Source organism: Triticum urartu, chromosome 3A (genome assembly GCF_056163025.1).
Source record: "Triticum urartu cultivar PI428250 chromosome 3A, HENAU_Tu73, whole genome shotgun sequence".
NCBI classification, from domain to species: Eukaryota; Viridiplantae; Streptophyta; class Magnoliopsida; order Poales; family Poaceae; genus Triticum; species Triticum urartu.
The window spans coordinates 297,606,758-297,617,064 of NC_141875.1; the positions used below are offsets into that span (position 1 = coordinate 297,606,758).

Here is a 10,307-nt window from a genome sequence, read left to right on the forward strand (position 1 = left end):
TAGATGCTACAGTGATACGAGCTTCGAGATCGTTGGATATGGGAACAAAGGGCATCTAAGTAGTTTTTGTACAAATTGTGTGCAATTCTCAAACTCATCAAGATTTCCTGCAAAAACATTAAGACACATCATGTGAGCTGCTATATCTCAGATCTACAAGCTCCAAGCAACTCGTATCGGCATATAGCATTTAAGGTATGGGGGCACATGATATTCTCCCGAGGAGGAGGGGTGGGGGGTGCACAACCAATCGGTGGTTGGGAGGGTAGGGACAAATTTTAAAATATAATGAAGCTAGCCAACTCACCTCCACAAGGCTTCCCAGATTGGGCCTTCGTGGGCCGTCAGATCTGGCTTTCAAACACGTCTAAGCCGTTAGATTTTCAGAACAGTTAAACTCGATTTTCACTTCACGGTTGTTTTCGTTGACCAATGACTGATGGGCTCGTTTCGGACGCTCCTTGCCTGGGTAAACTTTGTTCGTGTCCCCAAGGGAATTTGCCAATCCGCTCCGCCTGCGCGTCAAAACCCTAGCCGCCAGCCCTGCGCCCACTCCGCCTCGTTCTCCTCCCCGCTCGCTCCATCCTCTCCCATGTCGCCGCCCCTCTTCTCCTGTCTCGCCTCGGCCGCCTCCTCTCCTCCCCGCGTCGCCGGCCCCCTCCCTCCTTCGTCCTCACAGCCGACCATCTCCGTCACTTGGGCCCCATGGCAACGGCCGGGTCTTCCGGTCGGGATTTAGACGAGGAAAAGGAAAAATCGAGCGTCTCGATGGTGCCATGACTGATGCACGGCGACGGCTAGCGTCTGTGAGCGCCACACATGGTGCAGCAGGCTCGGCGGGCAGTGGGCGTGGCAGGCTCGGCAGGCAGCGGGCGCGGTGGTCAAGGCCAGGGGCGCGGATTGGGGGAGATGCGCACACGAGGAGCGACGGCGACCGCATCTGCCGCCAACACCGAGGTGAGCTTCACCCAATCTCTTTCTTACTCTCTCCGTGCGGCCTCCTCCCGTTGGCCACTGATTCATCGATGAGGCATGCCGTGGTTGTGTGTTCGCAAACCCTTCCCTTTTATCTTCTTCTCAGGAAACGAGGCATGAGGAGACGATGCTCTTCTGCAGCCTCATAGTTTCTCTTTGATTTTAGCTATATGTAGCTACTTTTCTTGATTAAGTTCAGAAAATGGCAATGGGTCGTTGAATAGTTCCAAGTTGGTTTATATGCTTTGTGTAAAATTGTTTTCATAGATCATGTTATGCACATAGGATGCATCAAATCATTTTTTTACTTCGCAAGATGATGTTGCGAGCGTACATTTAGACTGGACAGAGATAGCAATATACCAAGAGTTCTAAGAATTGGATTCGTAAAAGCAGGGATGTTATTGATTCATCTGAGCTGCTCTATCTAATTGTATTTTATTAAGACCCTGCCATTTTAAATATAGCTTTTACATTCCTATTCGGTAAATAAGTGCTAACAGAAAGACGGAAACACACTTTTTAAAAAATGTTTTGTGCTAGGTAAATGATGCTGCACAACAAAATACAATTGCCTTTGTGTCTTACGTAACTCATTTGTGTGTATTCAGGCCATACTGCCAGTACATTCCAAGTGGAATGGAGTACCCAGTTTTGTCCAGAAAGTTGAGGCCTTCCGGTGGTTCTTTTGCAATGAGGGTTTCAATGCTAACCATATTGCATTTCCATTTTCAGGGTGTCCTTTTACTGGGTACCCACCCTCCAGTGTATATATTTGCATGATGATGTAATGTTAGACCAACTTTCTAGTTTAAATAAAACTTTGTAGAAAATCAAATAAGAGGATGGCATTATTTCGGCCTTGATTTGGGCCAAATCGGGGAAGCCCTTCTCTTATTTGATTCTCTTGCAGCACTCGGCTGGTTCCAAGACCGTGAGGGGAAGGACTTCTTGTTGTGTGCGTGCTTGCCTTTGAACCAAATCGAACCCAACAGAAAAACACACACACATGCGTGCATTTTTTCCGTGTCCCTGATGTTGTGTTGTAATTGGTGTAGCTGCCGGAGAGGAAAGAGCAGAGGATCCGAGAGGTGAAGCAACCGGAGGAGCCGGAGAACACGACCCCTGTCCTATGTACCGGCCATATCCCCCACGGCTTCTACAAGGACCAGATGCAAGGTATGTCTCTGTCGTTAGAGCTTGGAGAAGTGCAGGTGATGCAAGGGGTCTGGTCCTAATATCATCTTTGTTGGTTTCGATTATTTTGCAGGTTTCTTTCAGGAGCTTGGGGCTATTAAGAAGAGGGTCAGTATTGCCCGGAACCACAAGGTATTTTATACTGCGTTACAAGATATCTGGTAATTTATGTGTTTTCTGCAAGCATCTAACTTGTTATTTTGTGATATATATGTAGACAGGAAAGTCTAAGCATTCCGATAGGTAGAAATACATATATTTCAGTTGCAACAAAACTGTACATAATGATGAATGAATATTAACTATGTCATTCACACAAACAAAAAAGTATTGCAGTTAGAGTCAATATCCAATTATCAGTTCATGAAGTGAGACAGATAAAAAAACTGTTTTTAAACGCGAACAAACAGATAGAATCTCGCATAGCTGCGACACCTTCGCCTTATTGTTGTTACCTATTTTGCATCCTTTCTCATTATGCCCCTTAATTCTCTTTATCCTACCCCTAGATCAAATATCATTTGGCGGGTGGATGTTAACTTCATTAGTAATGGTGCAGCCAAGAAATTCTTCAGACTCTTGTAGTACAGTTTGTTGTTTCGCTGGGACATTCAGTTTGTTGCTTCTGACTGTTTAGCTTGAATTTGCATATTGAGGATATAACATCTCCCCTTCTGATTCCATCTCTAATAAAGAACCTACTCGATAGAAGAAAATCGAGGGAAGAAGTATGCCAGTTCCGTGATGACTAATTGATGAAAATCACATTTGAGTGGCCCAGTCGTTTGATCTACTCCATTACCTCAGATTGAGTAACCTATACCAACGTCTATTGCAAACCTGCTAGACAGGATAAAATCGAGGAATAAGTATATAAACTCGTGGGTTAATCAAGGTGAATAGATTATTTACCTACCTGGAATCAGCACTGAATCAGTTTTTTACCTTTCTTTTCTAGGAAGATAAGAACAATATCCAATTGGATCCTCTTCTTTTGTACTAGCTTCCGAGGAGCCAAAATTAGTACACAACAATGTATTTTCAGTTTCATAGATTCGGTCATGATGACATCGTACCGCATGCAAGGGTGCTTATGCAACTATAAGTCTAACTACAGAAATATACCTTTCTTTGCCTACTTTTGGGTGTGAATAGCTCAGCTAATTTTGGGAGATTCAGAATACAGTATCCAGATTTATTAGCTCTATTTGTACGCTTCTGAATTTTTGATGTGTAAAAATGTTCCTCAAAAGATATGAGTTGTTGAGCATCCTGCTTCGTAGTAGGCTTGGTAATATTCCATTTTTTTAATTACCCCGCTTTAGATTATTCTTGTGTGCCTTGTGCAGCCTTTTCATTCTAGGCATCATTTCCCATTTGTTTGGGATCCAATTCTAAAAATGCTTGGCAGCATTGGTTTGGCCTTCTATTAATCTCCAGATGATAGGTGAGGCAGGCAAGTTCATTCTTTGGTTTCTTATGATACTTCTAAAACCTACTGCCTATTAGGAAACATAACTGAAATGTGTGCACACTGATACTTTCGGTTGTTGTGGAGTTAAATCCTAAATCGATTTGATGCGTTGGATATAAAAAATAGCTTTCAGGCAAACAGACTATTCTTTATTTTAGTACTTAATAGTATAGCTAATTAGCTATATGCAGTGAGTGCAGAAGCTATTTGTTCGCCACTTAAGCTTATATTCTTCTATTTTCTTTAGCTGTCATCCTTTTATATTTTCTTTACGCAATGGTTGGTTGATCAAGCTGAGGACTTCTCTGTAGTGTTTGGTTTGTGTGCTGTTGTGTTAGTTCGTTTGTTGATCGTCTCATCTTTGTCATGTTCCCCTTATTTGGGTGGTCTACCTTTGCCTATGAATGTACGTATATTATTGTCATGTTCCCCTTATCCCCGCATCACTGAACAATGCTGGAAAACTATTGTCCCTTTGCCCTATGTAATGGTGTTACAGACTGCCATTTGTTTTGTCGAGCTTACTAACTGATTTCTTTTTACATTACCATGAATATGCTTTCGGCATGCCTCTTCTCTGTTTTTGTGGCCCTTTGCCAGCCTCTTCATTTTCTGATTATACTCATGTTTTCTTGTATGTAGATGTGATTATAAATGTCATTAAGAATGAGTAGATCCGACTTGGGGAGGGCATGGTTGATGTATGCAACCATGGGAGTGTCAGCTTAGTCTGGTCCTCATCGACCAAAGGCTCCCAGGCTTGGCCATCGCCAGAGTTATGTGAAACAAGGTTTTTTAGGGAACTCTTTTGAAAGGCATGAGTGTACAGAACACATGTTTCATCGTCTTCTCTTTTTTTCATGAGTTGTTGAACAGATCTTATGAAGCTTGATTGATAGTGTTTCAACTCAGATGAAGTGTTCTGGAGGATCAGTTTTGCAGATCTTGGAGATCATTATACGTCCTGTACAATGCACTGTTCGGGAGTGTTGCATGCCTTTGTATTGTGTTCCTGAACCTCGCTAAGTTTCTCCATGTCCAAGTTTTCTGTTCTAAGAACTCTTTTGTTGCATCCACATTAATCATACGTATTTACATTTCCATTTTGGAATTGTAAACTGTAGCTGCCTAAAACTTTGGTATAAAATAAAGACCTTGTTGGTAAATGATGCACGTTTTAGCAATGTTGCCTGTTCAGGTCTTCCAAGACCTAAATCATCAGAAATCCAGAACATACAACACATTTTTTTGGACATAGGTTACCCTGATACAAGCCTCCGTTCAATTTTCTTATACGGAGGGGTTAGAATAGTTACCATACATGCTTGCTCAAAACCAAATCTACTGATAAATGTTTTTTTTCAAACCACACATGGTGTTTAGTGGGTCTCATGGATGGATCAGGTTGTGACAATAGTTCTTGGGTGCAGTATCTATCTTGATAAAGCGACCGATCAGGGCTCATTACAGGCAGAAGAAGAGAAAAATGTTTGGGGCGTTGAACATTCAGTGCGTATGTAGCATGGCCAGTTGCTTCTACTTTTCACATGCTAGCTTATTTGAAAAGCGCCAGCAGTGTGTGCCACATGTAAGCAATACATGTTGAAAGAACATAAGCAGAAGTGCGGAGATGAGGTAAATGGTCAGTCAGGGAATTCAGTCTCGATGAGCTTAACTACTGACTTGTGTGAGTTGAGCCTGAGGTCATTTTCAAAGTAACGGAGGTATTTTACTTCCTTTTCATGTCAGTGGTCGATGGTATTTATATGTATTATCACATACACGTTATAAACAAATAAAACACTTTTGTGAAGCATGTAGTAGACAAATAGTGCTACTGATAAATGGATTTTTTTTCAAAGCACAAATGGTGTTTAGTTCATCTCTCTGTCATTTTGCGCAATGGGAGATTACCCAAAAATACACATATTTTCAACACGACATGGTCTTCAATGAGATTCTATACTACCAAATTAAAATGTATAGGTACATATCATTGTAGACAACAAAGCCTCCTTTATTTCTTTATTAAAGAGGATTGACTTTATTCGCAAAAAAAGAGGGTTAAATTTGTTACCATATGTGCTTGTCCACAACTCTAAAAGTTTGGTACAAACAAAGCTAAAAAAATTGTTACCATTCGTGCACATGAAAAATAAAAGTTTGGTAAAACACCGCTAAAAAAGTACATCTTTAACTGCTCTATACATCTGATACAAATATGTTTTTTCAAATTAGATTTCTCATCATGATAACCATATTGTCAACTAATAACAAGCTTCCTTAGCTGGTCTATACATGTTATACAAATATGATTTTCTTTTCAAACTCGGATTTCGCAGCATGTTAAACATATTTTCAATATACCATGGTTTAACATGTAGGTTTTCTACTACCAATATCGAATTTGTTCTTGCAAAATGAAACTATTTTCATTGACAACATGGCTTTAGCGGGTCTCTACGTCATTTGGCGCAACGGGTCAACTAGTATAATCTAAACAACCCTAAACAGAGCTCCACAATTTTATCTAAGGTCGAGTGGTCGACCCCCGACAATCATAGCTCCGCCTAAACACAACATTTGCATGTACTGTAGTACTAGATTTAATATTCATGTTTCAGTTTCATGTTCATTTTAAATATTGAACTGAGGACCATGGATGTCTTACATTTTACTCCCTTCGTTCCTAAATATTAGTCTTTTTAGAGGCTTCAAATGGACTGGCACATACGGATGTATATAGACATATTTTAGAGTCTAGATTCACTCATTTTGCTCCGTATGTAGTTACTTGTTGAACTCTTAAAAGACTAATATTTAGGAATAGAAGGAGTATTTTTGAATTCGTGTCATACATGCATGGTTTGGAAAAATAGATGCACTATACTTATTGGATTGTTGTTGTGTTCGTGCGTGTCTCTCTCTCTGTGTGTATGTGTGGTCATATGCTTGATACATACAAAGTTTTCTCACCTCCATATTGTTCATCTTTTAAATTTGAATTTGCATTGGAAAACTTACTAGGGATACCATGAAATGTGAAATCCACGTTGAGATCACTATATCACAAACTCACTCTAATTCAACAACTTGTCATAAATCAATTACCACGTTGAGATTAGTATTTGCAAGGAAAATACGGGTATTGTAATACACATAGATTCGTTCGACAATTTAAAAGGTTCCTTTTGTATTCTCGAATGGTAGGACCCAACGGCGTACCAACCAGACCTTGGCTCGTGTTGATCCTAAAAAAACCGGGCTCGTGTCCTTCGGTGGCGTGCGTGGTACGCACATTAGGCAACCCTAACCAGTCGAGCCTCAGTGTTTCAATTCGAAATATCTGGCGATCAGAATTCTAGCCCTAGGAAATTCCCCTCATGTCCTTGGTCCATAATGACTACCGATGAACAACGGAGGGATGCTTTAGTAACTAGACAACGTTACCTACCGTGCCGATCACGGTTCAATTCCCTCGGTCGCCGCTCGTCAAGGTCACCCGTCAACTGCATTGCCTGGTACTACTACTACTACTACTACACCAGGATGAGCATAGAATTGAGCCCGTTTGTTCGTGCCTAGTACTTGAGTTAATATATCAGACAATGCACTGGTACAGAGGGATTATCCTTTTACTCTGCATATATAACTTGTCTGAAGTCTAACTAAGCAAAATGTTTTACCAAATCCTTTCTTAAGAAATACAACAGGATAGACGTACGTCTTGAAAATTTATTGCATGATGCAGGTTATGATATTGTTTCGAATCCTGGATCTTAAATTTCAGAAAATCCAAAAGTGAGCATAAATTCTTGAAACTAAGCATGGTCACGTGATATGGCACAAATATTACTTCATAAGTTTTTTCTTCAATTTGAGACAAGCTGCTTATGACAAGTTGCACAAATGAAGAGCCAAGATACTTCCGAACAAAGACCTCTCACGTTAAGGCGAACGCTTTCACTATTGAAACAGTGGGCGTTTACGTGCCGCCACGAGTCCCTGCTTCTCATCAGCAGGTGCCGTCCGAGCAAGCGTGTGAGTCGACGGGAAGCGTGCGAGCAAACCGCTGAGCCGGCTGTCAGGGAGGTGTGCGAGCAGACCGCTGAGCCTGCTGTCAGGGAGGCATGCGAGCAGACTTTCTTCAATTTGAGACAAGCTACTTATGACAAGTTGCACAAATGAAGAGCCAAGGTATTTTGGGACAAAGACCTGTCACGTTAAGGCGAACGCTTTCACTATTGAAACCGTGGGCGTTTACGTGCCGCCACGAGTCCCCGCTTCTCATCGACAGGTGCCGTCCGAGCAAGCGTGTGAGTCGACGGGAGGCGTGCGAGCAGACCGTTGAGCCGGCTGTCAGGGAGGCGCGCGAGTAGACCGCTGTGCAGGCTCACCGGGAGGCGAGCCCTTTGACCAGGCTCCGCCGCCCACCGTCGTCCCAACTGCTCCCACTTTTAATGTCACCGGCGCCGCAGTTTAAAATCAACCATGCACTACCCGTTATCGCTACAATCCTCTCTCTTCCTCTCTGATTCTCCTGTCGTCTACCTCCAACTAGTCTGACCTAAACGTACGCCATGCCGCATCACGATGGTCTGCCCTTAGTGTTCCAGTTTCCTGAGGAAGACACCCAGCCGGAGTCTCAAGAACATAAGGCGCTTTGGGACGAGCTTGAACTGGCCTTGCGGGAAGACGCCACGCCTGTCCCAGCTCCCGTTCCGGCTCCCGTCGCCCCGACTGCGCCAGCACCCATCCTCGTGTCATCGAGCTTGATCCCACGGGGTTCCACGAGGTCCCCACCGACTTTCACGCACCCGTGCACCTGCCAGCGCATGCGCCTACATGTGCACTGGCATGTGCGCCCGTGCCGCTGCCCGTGCACACAAATGTCTCCGCCGCGCCATTGACAGCGCCTGTCCCCACGCGGGTGCCAGTGCCCCCCTCAGCGGCATGGATGGCCGCCGTCGACCGCTTCCTTGCACCAACGCCAGTCGCCTCCTCCCGCCAGTTGACTCGCTCCGTAGTCCAGAACATTTTGGCCTTCCTCGAAGCTAGGCCAACGTCCATGAGTACGCCAACAATGGCGCAAGACAATGTGGTCGCCGTCGGTCAGTGGCCTGACGACACACAGAGCACGGCCGAGGAGCCGCTTCCCACCGAGGGACGCCCCCGCCACCGCCGCGTAATCTAAATTTGCCATGAAAAACATTCGGATTGCCATGCTTAAAATCCAAACGTTATCATTTCCATTTATTTTATATCGATCGCCGTATAATTTAAAGTCGGAGTCAGACTGAACGAAATGTATGGTTTGATCGATTGAATGTTCTGCTAGAGCCGTATCAAATTAAATATAAAACTTCATCAAGTCACATGTATTCCTTGTCATCCAACGACCTAGACTGCTTCAACGTCGAGCGCTCAACACGTTTAGCGTGCAGTTAATTTCATGCCAAAAATAGTGCTAATCACATGACAACACGCAAATAATATCCTAGTAGTTAATATCCGCATGCACTTAATATACTTCCAAATTAACATGCATTGCACGTACACACTGACTAGTGCTGCTAGTACGTGAAACTGGTGCCGTGACTTGTGAACGCGTCCAGATATGGTCAACGGCAACATCGCCCGCGAGTTCTTCCTGTTTGCCCGTGCGTCTAAACGTAGAAGGGGAGGAGAGAGAGAGCACACATGGAACCCACCAGTAAGTGAAGGCGCATAGTACTAAAAATAATATTACATGTTATCCATTAATTAGGCTGTGGTAATATAAAAACATCATGTGAACAAAGGGGGTACAACAAACATTGCTATTCTACGTATGTTGCCTATTGATGTGCGGCTTGAAGGCCCGGTCGCATGTTCGATCATCGTCCTTTATTTTTTAATTTGTATATGGGTCAAAATTTGTTTCATGACATGTGGGCCCCTCGGTATGTAGTTTGTAGCACTTTAATTTGTGGGTAGAAATTTGTTCCATTTCAAGTGGAATATCGGTGTGTAGTTTTGTAGCTTATTTATAATAATTAAAGAAAACAACATAGTTTTTTCAATAATACCATGGTGCGACGTTGAAGGCGAGAAAGGACGTGCGAGAGAGCGATGACCGAGCCAGAGGGAAATCAACTAGGGGAGTTGCGTGGGTTGCAACGGTGTTTGGAGTAGTTGTGGGCCGAATGCTATGAAAATATAATCTAAGCCGACCGGAATAAATGCCTACACAAAATAATCCAAGGTTGGAGTGCCCCTCGCAATATAAATAGCTCCGGCTTTGCGAGGGATGGAGAGGTAGTAGCTTCAACGAGTGGAAGATACGGTGTGAGAAAGCGAGGTCAATCGCGAGACATATAGATAGAGAGACAAAGTGAGTGTGGTCTGACATTCAATGAACAAATATATATGCTCTGGAGAGATATTGTCCGATTGAGATTTTTGGCAAGGGTGAGGGCTATAAGATAGAGCTTGAGAGATGATCCAGTCACAGACGTGTAGATATATTTTGTGCGTGGGAGGAAGCAAGGTCACCTGATCACATAGGGTCGCCGTGCGATCGAAAGAGTGAGACGGGTTGGAGAGAGTGACCTAGATAGACGATGTGCGTGAGAGAGTATACAATGTGAATAGGTCGAAATGGGCTCAAACATGGTGATAT

The 10,307-nt window shown here is 43.3% G+C and overlaps 1 protein-coding gene across 8 annotated transcripts; it reads left to right on the top strand.

The window, feature by feature from the left end:
* The first annotated feature begins 461 nt into the window (after positions 1 to 461).
* Positions 462 to 4,812, top strand: LOC125543789 (uncharacterized). Of its 8 annotated transcripts, none has more exons than XR_007298773.2 (5): positions 462 to 957; positions 1,587 to 1,933; positions 2,034 to 2,154; positions 2,246 to 2,304; positions 3,522 to 4,812. XR_007298773.2 is itself a non-coding variant. In XM_048707258.2 (5 exons), the coding sequence occupies exons 1-4, from the start codon at positions 820 to 822 to the stop codon at positions 3,603 to 3,605; spliced, it is 402 nt and encodes a 133-aa protein (XP_048563215.1). In that variant the 5' UTR covers positions 473 to 819; the 3' UTR covers positions 3,606 to 3,628; positions 4,289 to 4,812. The 8 variants fall into 8 exon arrangements, 4 of the variants coding, with proteins under 4 accessions (XP_048563215.1, XP_048563214.1, XP_048563213.1 ...); XR_007298774.2 differs by having other exon boundaries at positions 464 to 957; positions 1,587 to 1,762; positions 1,889 to 1,933; positions 2,246 to 4,812; XR_007298775.2 differs by having other exon boundaries at positions 464 to 957; positions 1,587 to 1,726; positions 1,889 to 1,933; positions 2,246 to 4,812.
* The last annotated feature ends 5,495 nt before the right edge of the window (positions 4,813 to 10,307 follow it).

Coding starts and splice junctions, on each gene's coding strand:
- LOC125543789 (XM_048707256.2), top strand. CDS start 820: ATGGTGCAGCAGGCTCGGCGGGCAGTGGGCGTGGCAGGCTCGGCAGGC. Junction 958..2,033: donor CATCTGCCGCCAACACCGAG/GTGAGCTTCACC, acceptor TAATTGGTGTAG/CTGCCGGAGAGGAAAGAGCA. Junction 2,305..3,521: donor GTATTGCCCGGAACCACAAG/GTATTTTATACT, acceptor TGCCTTGTGCAG/CCTTTTCATTCTAGGCATCA.